The sequence below is a fragment of the Oncorhynchus masou genome, chromosome 13 (assembly GCF_036934945.1).
Source record: "Oncorhynchus masou masou isolate Uvic2021 chromosome 13, UVic_Omas_1.1, whole genome shotgun sequence".
Classification (NCBI taxonomy): Eukaryota; Metazoa; Chordata; class Actinopteri; order Salmoniformes; family Salmonidae; genus Oncorhynchus; species Oncorhynchus masou.
This window is the reverse complement of record NC_088224.1, coordinates 15,607,623-15,625,108: the sequence shown is the minus strand read 5'-3', so window position 1 is coordinate 15,625,108 and position 17,486 is coordinate 15,607,623. Positions and strand designations below refer to the sequence as shown.

Sequence of the window (17,486 nt, the reverse complement as noted above, 5' to 3'; positions counted from 1 at the left end):
TGCCAGCAGGCCTGGACGTAGGGCTGTGCAATATATCGAATTAATTCGATTCATTCAAATGTAGGTTTTTTCCCCGCGATATTCCAAATGCCTGTTTTGCAGAATCAATGTTTGTTGTATTTTTTGTTTTAATGAGTGTTTATGTCGGCTTGTTCTCATGTTGTATTTTTGGTCTCGACTCGTTCGCTCTTTCTGTGCTGTGCACATTCCCATTTACACCAGAGCTCTGTATGTAATGACTAGATGCTCATGTCTCCACTAACAATGGGAGTCGTTGTCCCAAAGGCGGGAAGGCAGGCGATAAGCTTAGGTTCAAAATAAGCACATAAATGCATTGGGTTTATTTGACAGATTTTGGCGAGTGAAACCTCTCTCGTCACCTCCCCCTACCATTCACAACAACAAAGATGATTGATCACTTCTTTCTCTCTAACAAACTGTTAACTTGCTATTTGCATTTGATGTTTGGTCCAGCAGAATCGGCCATATGGACACCAAAACACATTAGGACATTATTTTACTGTAATAGAGGAGTTACCCTGTTTATGTTTCAACTCCTCAAATGTGGAGCAGAGCGGACACTACTAAAACTGATGTACCAATGAACATTCATTCTGGAAAATGAATGCTCAGTTAGTTGCAAGTGCATAATGGTATCACATATCGCTAGCAACATTTTAGTCAAATAAAGGTTGTTATACTAGTTGCTTAGCATAAAGCATAAAACAATCATATAAGGAATTGGCAACTCGTTCTCATTCTGAGAAACAAGGTAGAACCACTTGATTTCAACATCTGAACAAAGTGGACAGGCTAACAGGCTGTTCAAACAGTTGGAGACGGACATAAGGTTCTGTTCATAACATTAACTGTTTTGTTAGCTGAATTCAGAGCTTGTGAAATTATACCTAGATCCAAGTTGCTAAAACATCAAATATTCATATTTGCTGGCTACTCACTAACATGTGGGCTTGTGCTTGAGAGACTGTTTATGAGACCAGTGTTAATTTTCTATAATGCCTGCTACATTATTAGTGAAGGTGCATTATGCATGGTTCTGGTTAAATTTGTAACAAAAAGAGCATTTTATAGTCAGACCTGAAAGCCAGATCAGTGATTATTGTAAAAAGAAAAGCAGGTACAACTATTTAGATAAAATAATGAAATAATTAGTGGGTTTTATGGTTGTGGAAGGAATATATTCAGCCTCTGTATAATTTCACAAGCTCTGAATTCATTAGATTATTGCTGACTGTTTTAAATGCAGTGTATTTTACCTGTACAACAAAGCTTATTTTGAGAAAACATTAAGAAGACAGATATATATCGTGAATTGCCAGTAAGTTTGACAAAAAAAATGCAGATATGAGTTTTAGGCCATATCGCCCAGCCTTACGTGGACATCAACTTGCGACAAGGGGAGTGTGTGTGTGTGTGTGTGTGTGTAGGGGAGAGCAATGTGTGTGTGTGTCTGTGCATTCGTGTGTGTATGTGAGACGCAGCATCAGCAACACCTTTCAGGGCCAGTCAGTGTCAGGGCCAGTCAGTGTCAGGGCCAGTCAGTGTCAGGGCCAGTCAGTGTCCACGCTGGCAGGAGGATACTTTTGTCCCAAGTTGCACCCTTCATTTGAACAGGGCCCTTACGGCCCTGGGTCAAAAGTAGTGCACTATGAAGGCATTGTGTTACCATTGCTCCCTACGGGCCCTGGTCAAAGGAAGTGCACTCCAAAGGGAATAGGGTTTAATTTGGGACTCATCCATGGTGAACAGCTGAGTTTCCATTCCCCTTGTCATCAACATACCTGTTTTTTAATGCTGCGTTTAATGTGAGAACTCAGTTGAATAAGATCAGTTGTATTTATTGCCATGTCGGCAATTACATTTGAAAATTGAACTTTAAAAAACAGCAGGACTTAAATATTTGAACACATTTGTGGTCAAGAAAGACGATCAGTTATCACACACATACATGGTTTGATGCAAGGTATAGAGTAGTAACTGTTCAGGACTCTTCAGTAGTACGTGGAGAAGAGAAGAGTCTACAAGACGGGTTAAGATGTATTAGATGGCGAGAATGTGACTGACTGGACAGGGAGAGTTATCAGGGCTGGCAGGTAACCCAGTGTGGTGAAAACAACAGACCAGAGACTGAGACTTACAACAGCTTACACACACCCTAATATACATTTGAAGTTGGATGTTTACATACACCTTAGCCAACTACAATTAAAATCAGTTTTTCACAATTCCTGACATTTAATCCTAGTAAAAAGTCCCTGTCTTAGATCAGTTAGGATCACCACTTTATTTTAATAATGTGAAATGTCAGAATAATAGTAGAGAGAGACTCATTTTTTCCCAGCTTTTATTTCTTTCATCACATTCCCGGTGGGTCAGAAGTTTACATACACTCAATTAGTATTTGGTAGCATTGCCTTGAAATGTTTTGGGTAGCCTTCCACAAGCTTCCCACAATAAGTTGTGTGAATTTTGGCCCATTCCTCCTGACAGAGCTGGTGTAATTGAGTCAGGTTTGTAGGCCCTCCTTGCTTGTACAAATTTTCAATAGGATTGAGGTCAGGGATTTGAGATCAGGGCTTTGAAATGGCCACTCCAATACCTTGACTTTGTTGTCCTTTAGCCATTTTGCCACAACTTTGGAAGTATGCTTAGGGTCATGTCCATTTGGAAGACCCATTTGCAACCAAGCTTCAACTTGAGATGTTGCTTTAATATATCCACATAATTTCCCTGCCTCATGATGCGGTCTATTTTATGACGTGCACCAGCCCCTCCTGCAGCAAAACACCCCCACAACATGACGCTGCCATCCCCGTGCTTCACAGTTGGGATGGTATTCTTCGGGTTTGCAAGCCTCCCCATTTTTCCTCCAAACATAACGATGGTCATTATGGCCAAACAGTTCCATTTTTGTTTCATGAGACCAGAGGACATTTCTCCAAAAAGTACAATCTTTGTCCCTATGTGCAGTTGCAAACTGTAGTCTGGCTTTTTTATGGCGGTTTTGGAGCAGTGGCTTCTTCCTTGCAGAGCGGCCTTTCAGGTTATGTCGATATAGGACTCATTTTACTGTGGATATAGATACTTTTGTACTTTTGTTTCCTCCAGCATCTTCACAAGGTCCTTTGCTGTTGTTCTGGGATTGATTTGCACTTTTCGCACAAAAAGTATGTTCATCTCTAGGAGACAGAACACATCTCCTTCCTGAGCGGTATGACGGCTGCGTGGTCTCATGGTGTTAAAACTTGCGTACTATTGCTTGTACAGATGAACGTGGTACCTTCAGGCGTTTGGAAATTGCTCCCAAGGATGAACCAGACTTGGAGGTCTACAATGATTATTTTTCTGAGGTCTTGGCTGATTTCTTTTGATTTTCCCATGATTTTCCCATGATGTCAAGCAAAGAGGCACTGGATTTGAAGGTAGACCTTGGGTGTGGTAGTGTTTAGAGCGTTGCCTAGTGTTTAGAGCGTTGGACTTGTAATCAAAAGGTTGCAAGATCAAATCCCCGAGCTGACATGGTAAAAATCTGTCGCTCTGCCCCTGAACAAGGCAGTTAACCCACTGTTCCTAGGCCGTCATTGAAAATAAGAATTTGTTCTTAACGGACTTGCCTAGTTAAATAAAGTTAAAATAAAATAAATTAAAATACATCCACAGGTACACCTCCAATTGACTCAAATTATGTTAAGTAGCCTATCAGAAGCTTCTAAAGCCATGACATCATTTTCTGGAATTTTCCAAGGCACAGTCAACTTAGTGGATGTAAACTTCTGACCCACTGGAATTGTGATAGTGATTTATAAATGAAATAATCTGTCTGTAAACAATTGTTAGAAAAATGACTTGTGTCATGCACAAAGTAGATGTCCTTACCGAATTGCCAAAACTATAGATTGGTAACAAGAAATCAGATCAATCTTATGAGAAAAAAAAGCAGGCAGAGAAATCAGATCATTCTCATGAGAAAAATCAACATCCATTATTCCACATCTGACAGCCGTGCCTAAATAGACAATTATTCCTGAACGAAGACATACACACATCCATTCTAAACCACACAGCCCTGTCCAATTCAGAAATAAGAAGCAGACAAATCAAAACCATTCTTATTCCGGTTAATTATTATTTTAAATCGTTCTTCGCATCTATTCATTATGTGACAGCCATCCTCAAATACAGAGGAATAGAGAAATGTAACGTATGCAAATAAACACACATCTCTTACAGTCTACTACCAACAGCTGTCCCAGACAGAACAAACAAACTGGGATTATTCTTGTCTCACACACACATCTCTTACAGTCCCAGACAGAACAAACAAACTGGGATTATTCTTGTCTCACACACACATCTCTTACAGTCTACTACCAACAGCTGTCCCAGACAGAACAAACAAACTGGGATTCTTCTCTCACACACACACACATCTCTTACAGTCTACTCTCACACACACACATCTCTTACAGTCTACTACCAACAGCTGTCCCAGACAGAACAAACAAACTGGGATTCTTCTCGTCTCACACACATCTCTTACAGTCTACTACCAACAGCTGTCCCAGACAGAACAAACAAACTGGGATTATTCTCGTCTCACACACATCTCTTACAGTCTACTACCAACAGCTGTCCCAGACAGAACAAACAAACTGGATTATTCTTGTCTCACACACAAAGCCAACACTAGTCTATTTCCTGCTCTGAAAAAAAAAGCCATTGGAGCAATCTCAACATTACAATATATTTAATCTACATCAAGCATTTTATCAGAGCTGAGGAATGAGCACACAGTTTTTTCTACTTTATATTCCACTGCATTAGCAGTCGGTAGAAAACAACCCATGCTTGTGTATGTGCTCGCTGTCTTTTCAAATATCGGCTTCTACGCTCATTGTAGATGGGATCCGTCTCAAAAGTGTAAAGTGGTGTTGTCCTCACCGTGTGACCTTACCAGGAATACCCATACCCAAAAACATTGAAAGTCAATATATATATTAAAAAAATAAAAAAATAAAAAAAAAAGTGTTCTTAAAAGGGCGTGTTTTTTTTTTACCCTCGCTGGTGTCGTCTCCTTCAGACATGAGCTCGTCGTCGTGGGCTGTAACTACGACCCCAGAGTTGTTCCTTGGAAAATAACAGCCAGGGAAAACTCTGGTGATAAGGAGTGGATGGGATTAGACCGTACAGCTTTCAAGTGTCAAGTCCTGTTAGATCAGAGCGGATGGAGGAAGAGATGGGGACAAAGTGGGAAGATAAACCTCTTTACAAAACGTACATCATCCACCCTTTTACTCCTTCCACCCCTTTAGTCTCATCCTCTTCACCCGCTACAACATCCGTAAGAGGATTTACTGGCTAAAACCACAGGATTTAACTAGTCACTTCAAATAGGATCGTTCCTTTAAAAGCTAATGTTCAGATTCTCTGAAGTTCTAGCATCAAACCTATTGATGACCTTTTCAGTGGCAGAATTCATTCTAACCAGGCCTGAATCTCCATTGGCCAGGGTTTCACTCTAATCAATTGTAGTAACTGCTTTTCTGTGTACTGGAAGTGATCCCACCAATGATGAAAGTAAGCTATAAAGCACTAAGTGATCCCAGTATGAGGAAATGTAATGTATTGTCTAAACTTTGTGTGCTTTCATCCACACAGCAGCAGTCTATAAAGTCAAATACTTTGGTCTCTGATCATTTATTCAACAAAGAGCATTTTATTTGGCTAATCATTGGGGAGAGTAGAACAAGCTTCTAAAAGCAACATACTCCTTCCCTCTTCAACGCCAATTTCTCACTTGGAGGCACACCAAGAAGACATTCACTCCATCTCTCACTGTTTGTGTGTGTGTCCGTACCTCTGGCTGACAATGCTGCTTCACTAAGGAGATGACTGGAGTATCCCCTGTGGCATTTTACTAACAGACTCCAAACACATCACAGCACACCTACAATCAGGTGTGTGACTGTGTGTGTGTGTGACTGTGGGACTGTGTGTGTGTTTATTTAACCTTTATTTATTTAAGGATGTGTTACTGCTAATCAGTTTGAGACCCTGCTGAGTTCACAAGCACACAGCAGAGAGGAGCCTCGGAGGGAACAACCGTGACTGGACAACAACCTCACAGGTAACAGCTGATGACATCACTCAATTCCAAACAGTCAGACAAAACTGACATCACATGATTCATACTGGTTTGTGGTCACAAGACTGTGTTAACCCGATGAGCTAAAGCTTAGGCATTACTTCAGAGAGGATTCACGGTAGACATAGCATGTTGGCTCAATCGTAAACTACCTTAAAAAGTCAAGTTCTATGCTTCACTCTACAGAATGATACCAGCATCCAGGAGACAGGTATGGAGAAGGCCATGGTAATTCTGAGACCTGCCCAGTCCTGTCTCTCCTGTCCTCTCCTCTCTGAACCCACAAATACATTCTGTCCTGTGTCTGAAGGAGAGGAAATGCCATGAATCAATAACCAGGACACTTTTCACTGCCACTACCAGCCGCCAATCTAAATAACGTCATAAATATTACATGGGCCTTTTAAATAGAGAAAGAACGAGAAAGAGAGAGAGACGCGACCCGCCTGACCGCATGCCCGCCTGCCCGACCGCCCGCCAGACGTTCCATTAACACCGGTTCTGGGGAAACATGCTGGGCTGCTGACAATAAATCTTTAAGATCTGCGGTGGGGTGCTGGAGAGGAGGAGAGGGGACCCCTGGAAGGGAACATGAATAATGCACAGAGCCAAGCAGCAAGGTGACACACACACACACACACACAGGGAGCCAGCCCAGCAAGCTCGCCCAAACAAGCCCCATGCATACCCCTTAACTCCCAACCTGCTCACCACACATCTGCATACAAATACAAACCAGAGAAGTGCCAAAACAATATTTATTTATGGTGGCGACTGTGGCAGTAATTGAACCACAGGTCAAATGGAAACATTAAAGTGCAATGCACGTTGTCGTAGCCGTCTGGCACCCACCAAAGTTCCCAGGAAGGAAAACAGAGAAAAGGTTCTTTCAAACTGATCTGTTGACTTGAGAATGTTCCAGAATACCCTGCGTCCTTCATACGAGCTCTGACCTAGCAATCTGCTCTGCGGCGGTTGTTGTCCTTGTTGTGGTGGTGTTGTCTGAGTGGGGGATATTAGGCTACAATGACCTCAAGGTATAAGCCAAGGGGTGTGTCACAAATGGGACCCTTTTCTCCTATCGTCAAAAGAGGTTCACCATATTTTTATTTTTTATTTTTTTTATTTAACCAGGTAGGCAAGTTGAGAACAAGTTCTCATTTACAATTGCGACCTGGCCAAGATAAAGCAAAGCAGTTCGACACATACAACGACACAGAGTTACACATGGAGTAAAACAAACATACAGTCAATAATACAGTATAAACAAGTCTATATACGATGTGAGCGAATGAGGTGAGATAAGGGAGGTAAAGGCAAAAAAGGCCATGGTGGCAAAGTAAATACAATATAGCAAGTAAAACACTGGAATGGTAGATTTGCAATGGAAGAATGTGCCAAGTAGAAATAAAAATAATGGGGTGCAAAGGAGCAAAATAAATAAATAAATGCAGTAGGGGAAGAGGTAGTTGTTTGGGCTAAATTATAGATGGGCTATGTACAGGTGCAGTAATCTGTGAGCTGCTCTGACAACTGGTGCTTAAAGCTAGTGAGGGAGATAAGTGTTTCCAGTTTCAGAAATGTTTGTAGTTCGTTCCAGTCATTGGCAGCAGAGAACTGGGAGGTGAGGCGGCCAAAGGAAGAATTGGTTTTGGGGGTGACTAGAGAGATATACCTGCTGGAGCGCGTGCTACAGGTGGGTGCTGCTATGTTGACCAGCGAGCTGAGATAAGGGGGGGGCTTTACCTAGCAGGGTCTTGTAGATGACCTGGAGCCAGTGGGTTTGGCGACGAGTATGAAGCGAGGGCCAGCCAACGAGAGCGTACAGGTCACAGTGGTGGGTAGTATATGGGGCGTTGGTGACAAAACAGATGGCACTGTGATAGACCACATCCAATTTATTGAGTAGGGTATTGGAGGCTATTTTGTAAATGACATTGCCGAAGTCGAGGACCGGTAGGATGGTCACTTTTACAAGGGTATGTTTGGCAGCATGAGTGAAGGATGCTTTGTTGCAAAATAGGAAGCCAATTCTAGACTTAACTTTGGATTGGAGATGCTTAATGTGAGTTTGGAAGGAGAGTTTACAGTCTATCCAGACATCTAGGTATTTGTAGTTGTCCACATATTCTAAGTCAGAACCGTCCAGAGTAGTGATGTTGGATGGGCGGACAGGTGCAGGCAGCGATCGGTTGAAGAGCATGCATTTAGTTTTACTTGTATTTAAGAGCAGTTGGAGACCACGGAAGGAGAGTTGTATGGCATTGAAGCGGGTTTGTAAACACAATGTCCAAATAAGGGCCAGAAGTGTACAGAATGGTGGATCAGAGACTCACCAGCAGCAAGAATATAGGGTGCTATTTGGGATGGAGGTGTTGCTCTATTAAAGAGTGGGATGGGAGAGTGGAGGGACAGAGGGGATGGAGAAGTATAGGCTAAAACTAAAAAGGCCTAAAGACGCCCAAGCACTGCCAGAATCCTGCTGTGTGATTAGCCTGGGTAGATGGGGAACTAAAGAAGTCCAAAACCCACTGGATGTTATTTGGTTATTTATTCACGGCTGCAAACTAAAGTAAATGATCCGAGAAAAAAAATGGTCACGGTTGGCGCAGAGATTAATTCCTTATCGTGAAGAGAAAGAGCTATGGCTTTGAATGTTTCTTTCTCCTCCACGCTAACACCAGTGTTTCATTTTAATTTTCTCTTTTTTAAAGGCAGACCATTAAAATTTAATGAAGAATTTTGCCATGGCTTCCCTTTCAGACTTAATTTAACACTGTTTTGGTGTCAGTGGAGGGTTGCGTCTGTCTCCGCCCTCACACTTTTACAGTAAATCATTTAGAGACGTCCTAGGCTGCAGCGAGAGCTCAGAATGACTTCATCTAACTACCTCTACCCATCCTGTCCCAACTCCTTTCCTATAATAACCTCCATTTGTGAACATTAAACCTCCCTTTTTCCATTTCCCTCCTAATTTCCATATGCTTGGATGCTCTGTTGAATTATACTGATTGCAACTCCCAAGTGTCATAATGTCACTTTAAACTGCTACGCTTCTGTCTGTTGGTTTGCATTGAGACTGAATAAAGACGTGATGCCAAAATCTATGTCGTCATCTTGTCACTAATAAAATGCTTTGCTGTACACTGAGGACACAAAACATTATGAACACCTGCTCTTTCCATGACATCGACTGACCAGGTGAATCCAGGTGAAAGCTTTGATCCCTTGACGTCACTTGTTAAATACACTTCAATTCAGCGTAGATGAAGGGTAGGAGATGGGTTAAAGACGGGTTTTTAAGCCTAGAGACAATTGAGACATGGATTGTGTGTGTGTGTGCCATTCCGAGGGTGAATAAGCAAGACAAAAGATTCAAGTGCCTTTGAACGGAGTATGGTAGTAGGTGTCAGGTGCACAGGTTTGTGTCAGGAACTGCAATGCTGCTGGATCTTTCACACTCAACAATTTCCTGTGTTTATCAAGAATGGTCCACCACCCAATGGACATCCAGCCAACATGACACAATTGTGGGAAGTGTTTGAGTCAACATGGGCCAGCATCCCTGTGGAACGATTTCAACACCTTGTAGAGTCCATGCCCCGACGAATTGAGGCTGTTCTGAGGGCAAAAGGGGTTGCTCAATATTCAACTCAATATTAGGAAGGTGTTCTTAATGTTTTGTACACTCATTGTATATGCCTGGCTACGAAATAATATTTAGTGTCACTGTCATCCCGTACCCCTCCCCCCCTCGCCCTCAGTGTCTTTCTCTGTCTGGAATATGTCGTGTCCCAGGCCTGGACTTGGGCTGGGGGGGGTTCTGGTGGGTTCATTCCATTAGTTATTCAGCATTGTTTTTTAGCATTTCGTTACACCCACAATAACATTGTTAAATATGTGTATGTGACCAATAAAATGTGATTTGATCTAGGACAGCTACCTGCCAGCCCCATATACCATCCATCCGGAGCCATTATACAACGGGTACTGTAGTGTACAGTAGTCGTCAACATTTAACGCTCGAGGAAGAGAGGATAAGACATCCGCAAGCATGAGGTTTTTACACACATATAGCATGTCTGAACAGAAACAAAAATGTGACCAACATGAACAAAAACATTTTGGACAAAATTATACATTTAATTTATTCAACAATTATAACACCAGGTGTTTGCCAATGACATCAAATATTTTTTGCTTGGGACACTTGCCAATTAGGCAGTAGGCACAAAAATAGGAGAAAGAAAAGCTGTGCGTGTTCCAGACTGTGATAAGAGACAATCCTGTCAGACACAGACCAGTGGAGCGTACCTCCAGACAGATGGAGAGGAGAGGGGCGGGGGGAGGGGGTTCACCCCTAGGGTGTCACCTAACACACAGGGCCCTCCTCCCCCCTCTGAGCTGTTTCAGCCCCTGTTAACACCTCACGCCAGGCTTTGGGCTCGATCTCATTTGAACTTCATCAAATCAGAAAGCTAACTGAATTCAATGTATGGATTTCTAAATCATTGATATAAAATCATTTATAAATCATTGAAGATAAATGGCAGTTTTCAACTCATTTGATTGAAAATCAACGAATCAATTGAAAACTGCCATTGACTTCTTGAAATTACTGACTTAAAATGGATTTGACCCCAACCCTGCTACACTGCTGTATAGTCTACTGCATCTGCATGACACCTTCCATGGCCATCAATATGAACGAGTATAAAGGCCATTAAAGTTAGAGTGCAGAGTTACCACAAACTAACCAGAACCATGCATGAGTGAGCGTCTCGGTCAAAACTGACATGCGATTTCAATACGTAGAGTCCACAGCTGAATCCCAAAGGAAATCAGAGATAGGATATACACTAAGGTTTGGATGACAATGCAGACTCAGACCCTCTGCTTCACAGATCCTTACCAAGAGGTGGTCTCTTTTTCATAACACAGTATCACGTCTAAAATTGGGGTTTATTTTTTTTTTTCCATCCCACTAAGATGTAGTTAGCAGATAGGCCTCCTCTTCAACCTTACATGATGTACTAAGGAGTGGATAAGGGGTGTAGAAGTGTGGGGAGTCTTTCTTTTTTCTTGACTGGAACATGACCCAGCTTTTTCCCCCTGCGGGAGTGCGAGTCCCAGGCTGATTCAGTGTATTAGGAGGGGGAATAGGGCTCACTTGAAGTCTACTCACTTCATCAAGAATTGATGAACTCCAGCACAATTACAAAGTATAATGGGTCCCTTTATCTTCACTGCAGGAGACAGAGTTTACTCTTCTAGTCTGACTGAGACGGCAAAATGCTCTGGAGGGTATTTCCATCCATCCCTCTCTCTGTCTGAATGAATATGGCTGGGCTTAATGTGAAAACAGGCTAAGAAGATGCTTTTAACCCTTGTATATCAAAGTGTCCTTTCCAACCCATTTCTCCACTAACAATCAACAGGGTTAGAAGTCAATGGAGAGAGCGGAGTCACACAATCTGCAGTAGTTCAGAGAACATGTGACTGTTGGAGCTACATTAACCAAGCACAAGCCAATCAAATTTGGAGATTTACGAGGAAAAATGTGTCCACGGAGAAACACTCCAGGTACTGTAGTACTTTGTATTTGTTTCCTTGGTGTTTTTTAGGTTGTTTGTATTCAGAGGACCATAGAATGTGACTAACCAAGACAAAAAACATTCTGTGCATCAACTCGTTCAAATACTTTCATCAGTGCACAGATAATATCTGGTACTCAGCACCCATACAATCCACAGAACGCCATTGTAGGTAAATCAGGGTCGTAGCAAAAACGTTTTCATCGTAGCAACAGAAAACGAAAACAAACATTTATTATTGGACAACTTCAGGTAATCCCTCCCGGTTTCGGTCCGTTTGGTTGCCTGGGAATACGACCCTATAAGCACACTATGATCTAATAGCGAGGCAATGATATGACACCAGGCAGGTGTTGAGGGGAGGGTAGTTAATAACAGTAAAGACTCACGCAGCTCTCCCACTTTGAGGATTTCACACAGCATCTTGGTCAGCTCGATGCTGCTGCGGCCGAACGGACACTCGTGCTTGTCCTCACGACTGCTGTTCTCCAGAACAATCTGGAACAAGGACAGAAAGTCACTCAATCTATTGATCCACCAACGTTTTTGCAAGTACTTTTGTCAAGTGTTTAACAGCTACCCAGGCACAGACAGACAGACAAACATTTAAAAAAAACATACAGACATGCACACAGAGACAGACAGATCTCAACAAGGGCCTTCAAGGAACTGGAACCGTGTGACCCTTGACCTATTAATCCTGTGAAACCACGCACTGAGGTCATAGTTGACAGAGATGATTCTCATGGAGAGAGTCGGAGCGGGATAGAGAAACCAGAGGCAGCAGAAGGTCACCAACAGGACAAGGAACTGGGACACAGCTAATTGGATTATCCTATCTCCATGGTACCATCTTAATTCAATCAAAATCAAATCCAATTTTATTTGTCACATGCACCGAAATACAAGAGGTGTAGACTAACAGTGAAATGCTTACCAGCTCTTTCCCAACAATGCAGAGTTAAATAGTAAGAATAATTTGCAAAAAATACAAAAATAGCAACACAATAAAAATAATGAGGCTATATACAAGGAGTACAGGTACCGAGTCAATGTGCTGGGGTACGAGAGAGTTGAGGTGATTGAGATAATATGTACAAGAGACGTGGCAATCAGGACAGTTAATAAACAGAGGAGGAGCAGCATATGTGATGTGTGTGTGTGTGTGTGTGTGTGTAGTATGTGGCTCGAGTCCAGTGAGTGTGCATAGGCCCGGTGTAAAGAAAAATAGATAAATACAAAAGGGGTCACTGCAAATAGCCCGGCTAGACATTTGATTAGCTGTTCAGTAGTCTTCTGGCTTGGTGGTACAAACTGTTCAGGATTCTTTTGGTCCCAGACCTGCCGCTCTAGTACCACTGGCCATGGTAGCATCAGTAGCATCAGAACAGTCTATAATTTGGGTGGCTGGAGACTTTGGCAATTTTTAGGGCTTTCCTCTGACACCTCCTGGTATAGGAGTATATTTTGGCCCTGGTATATATATTTTTTGATTCCAACGTTTAGCCCGGACAACTCTTACCAGTCTGCACAGCGCAACTCAAACCAGAGCAAATCAGATTGATTTAATTCCATATCTCCTGATTCCTACCGCAAGCTCTGAACCTTTTCACCTGGATCATCGCAGCTAGCTATCTGCTATTTCGAGTGGCCACTCCTGGCTAATGTCTCTGTCCCGAAGCAAGAACCAATATCTATCCTACCCTGCCTTTCTAAGGTCTTCGAAAGCCAAGTTAAACAGATCACCGACCATTTCGAATCCCACCGTACCTTCTCCGCTATGCAATCTGGTTTCAGAGCTGGTCATGGGTACACCTCAGCCACGCTCAAGGTCCTAAACGATATCATAACCGCCATTAATAAGAGACAATACTGTGCAGCTGTATTCATCGACCTGGCCAAGGCTTTCGACTCTGTCCATCACCACATTCTTATCGGCAGACACAACAGCCTTGGTTTCTCAAATGACTGCCTCGCCTGGTTCACCAACTACTTCTCAGACAGAGTTCAGTGTGTCAAATTGGAGGGCCTGTTGTCCAGACCTCTGGCAGTCTCTATGGGGGTGCCACAGGGTTCAATCCTCGGGTTGACTCTTTTCTCTGTATACATCAATGATGTCGCTCTTGCTGCTGGTGATTCTCTGATCCACCTCTATGCAGATGACACCATTCTGTATACTTCTGGCCCTTCTTTGGACACTGTGTTAACTAACCTCCAGGCAAGCTTCAATGCCATACAACTCTCCTTCCGTGGCCTCCAACTGCTCTTAAATGCAAATAAAACTAAATGCATGCTCTTCAACCGATCGCTGCCCACACCTGCCCACCCGTCCAGCATCACTACTCTGGATGGTTCTGACTTAGAATATGTGGACAGCTACAAATACCTAGGTGTCTGGTTAGACTGTAAAGACTTCAAGACTCACATTAAGCATCTCCAATCCTAAATTAAATCTAGAATTGGCTTGATATTTCTCAACAAAGCATCCATCACTCATGCTGCCAAACATAAACTCGTAAAACTGACTATTTACAGGGCCGTACCCACTACCCTCTGTAGCATCTTACGGTCAGATGCCAAGCAGTTGCCATACCAGACGGTGATGCAGCCAGTCAAGATACTCTTGTTGGAGCGAACCATTAAGGAGAGCTGAGCATTAAATAGGTCTAGTTGCCAGGCTGAAGTAGCAAGGATATGCACATTAAAAGAAGATGACACCCAGGCCTTGACACCCAGGCTATACTCTATTTTTGAAGGAGTACATCAACCAAGACCATACGTACATTTATGACAGCTGGACATACTATGGTCAAAAGGATACAGGAAGAAAGATGGAAGCAAGATACCTGATGACTAACACATAAAACATAAGCATGCAATGCATACATTATTTTTGGGATGTGAAAGGAGTTCTACCAACATAACCTAACCAAAAGCAGATATGAGCGTTAGTGGGCGTGAACAAGCAAGCTCGGAGATGAAAATAAAATAATGGAGAAAGGTCAAGGGAAGTTATTTTCATATAGAGGGAGGGGATTCTATATGTTATACAAAGACAGAATCCTATAAAGGCAGGACTCTGTAATATGAGAATTTAGTCTCTTTCCATGGAGGGGCTCGGCCCTGTTATGCTTGTGATGGAGTCCTTCCATGGAAGGGCTCAGTTTTGCTACTTTGTATTAAAGTGTATATTGAATTCACAAGTTCTTGTAAGAGTATTATACAGTATTTCTGAGACAATTCTCCACGACACTCTCAGTGGTGCAGCTGTCAAACTTTGAGGATTTGAGGGCCCATGTCAAATCTTTTCAGCCTCCTGAGGTGGAAGAGGCATTGTTGTGCCCTCTTCATGACTGTGCTGGTGTGTTTGGACCATAATAGATCTTTAGTGATGCGGACACCGGGGAACTTGAAGCTCTTGACCCACTCCACTACAGCCCCATTCAGAGGTCAGACTAAGGACAGCAGCTATTGTAGGTTATTACAGTATCAGTCATTATACTGCATGTTATCTACCGCCAATGTCAAATCTCAAAGATATTCCAATCTCAATGTGACATTGATTTGATTAAAAGATGTCTTTCCTTCTAAGTAAACATTACCATTGCGAAAGCCTCTCATACATTTGAACCTTGTTTGAACCTTAAACGGTCCACTTGCACATGGCACATGGCGTGGTTAATTCATAAATCAATTCCCCATTGTAAAAAAAACTCACTCCAATTATAACGTTGCCGCAGCGACAAGCCTACACCGGAAACCATTAGCATCCTTATCGTCGTGGTGACAGTTTAATTTAGGAAATTGGTGGTTGTTTTGTTACAGCAGCGGGCAGAGGAGAGGGAAGGGCTGGCCTGTATATGCATGTGTGGCGTGTGTTCGTTAGGTTTAATATTAGATGGACACTACGCCACCACCCTTTAAATTCCCCATTTATTTTCACCAGCCATTCACTGCCCTTCTACAAGGACACACACAGGCAGGCAGGCACACGAATAATCACTCATAGGCATGGGATGCCCACTAACCAAGCCATTGCCACCTGCCCACAGTTTAGGCTGAGCTAAACTAATTCAGGATTAATACAGAAACTTGATTTGATTAAGTTGCGTCCTAGTATAAAATGTATTTTCTTTGTCACTGGAACTAGGAAACGGACGGAAAAAAATGGGCAGGATTCCTTTCTCTCCAGTGAATGTGTAGATTTGTTAAACGTAGCCATATGCCATAGTATTGGGTTGACTCAGTTCCAAGGCTACATATTGGCATGGTGTTTCATCAGACAGACTGCCTGGATAGAGCCCAGGGAATCTAGGAGTGAGGGGGGAGAGAGAGAGCGAGCTACGAACCCTGATGTAGGCATCCTGGTGGTGTCTGGCGAAGTACAGCATGTTATCCAGAGCCAGCATCCCGGGAGGAATCTGAGTGAAGTCCATAGCAGGGTTCACATGGTTCTGATGAGTGAGAGTGAGAGTGAGAGAGAGAGAGAAGGTAAGTCATCAGACAAACATGTTTGAACAAGACAAGAATGAGTCAGAACACTAAATAAGACAAGGTTGATTGGTAGACTAGCACTGTACCATGTCTGAGAATGAAGGAGAGGAGATAGAGACAGAGAGAAAGACATGGAGGGGGTCGCAGAGATCCAGCTATGTAATTGTTCCTGACCGCCATCAGCTTCACAGGCAGAATGGAAGAACCACACACTTTTACATAACCTCAAAATCAAATCTACTTAGTCCAACCTTCACCACATTTGAAGCAAAAGTCCAACTAAACCCACTTTCTCTTGAAGAGCCACAGGCCAGATCTACCTAGGAGACTAATACACTCTCTCAGACTACTGCACTATAAATACAGCACCAGATCAGCGTTACCAGACAGTCCCCTTAAAACTGTGTGTAAAAACATGCCAACGTTTGTGTGTGTGTGTGTGTGTGTGTGTGTGTGTGCGCACAAGCGCATGCTTTCATGTGTTCGTGCTTGCAGGTGCGCAAGTGTGTGTGTGTACAAGCATGTAAAGTAAAGAGATATTTTTTTCCGGTTTTCCGAACCCCTGGAGGAAATGAAGTCAGGCCTTATCTTAGGGCAGCACACTGGGGTCTTAGCGAGCCACAGAGCCCCTAACGGCTCAGGGACTTAGAGAGGAAATGAAGGGCTTAGTTCCCCCTCACCATGGATACGGCAGCAATATGCTACAGCTCAGAAACTGCACACCCAGAGAGAGGGGAGGTAGAGAGATAGAAGAAAGAGAGAGGGGGGAGAGAAACTTCTCCCCCTCCCCCTCAGGTATTATGCCACTGTGTCAAGTAATTATCTTTTTGTTTTCTCGTAATTTGGTTGGCTCTAATTGTGTTGCTGTCCTGGGGCTCTGTGGGGTCTGTTTGTGTTTGTGAGCAGAGCCCCAGGACCAGCTTACTTAGGGGACTCTTATCCAGGTTCATCACTCTGTAGGTGATGGAAGGTTTGGGAATCACTTCCTTTTAGGTGGTTGTAGAATTTAACGTCTATTTTATGGATTTTGATAATTAGCGGGTATCGGCCTAATTCTCTCTCGCATATATAGACATCAAGCACTCTACAATATGGAGTCCACAGTACCTCCTCCCTCCTCTCAGACACAGACGGAGCACAGAGTGCATCATGTCATCTTCTAAACCAATTAACAACAGTCCCCGGGGGCATAGCTGTAGTCTTCTGGTGTGTGTGTGTGTACTGTTTGACGT

General features: G+C 43.0%; 1 protein-coding gene across 3 annotated transcripts in view; it reads right to left on the bottom strand.

Annotated features, from left to right (window-relative positions):
* LOC135551783 (engulfment and cell motility protein 1) overlaps positions 1–17,486 on the bottom strand; it is a 158,906-nt gene that overhangs the window by 67,696 nt on the left and 73,724 nt on the right. For all 3 annotated transcript variants that reach the window (XM_064983008.1, XM_064983007.1, XM_064983009.1), the window contains 2 exons: positions 16,110–16,214; positions 12,150–12,258 (listed from right to left, as the gene is read on the bottom strand). In XM_064983008.1, coding sequence (XP_064839080.1) covers positions 12,150–12,258; positions 16,110–16,214 — 214 coding nt within the window. The remainder of the gene's footprint in view (positions 1–12,149; positions 12,259–16,109; positions 16,215–17,486) is intronic.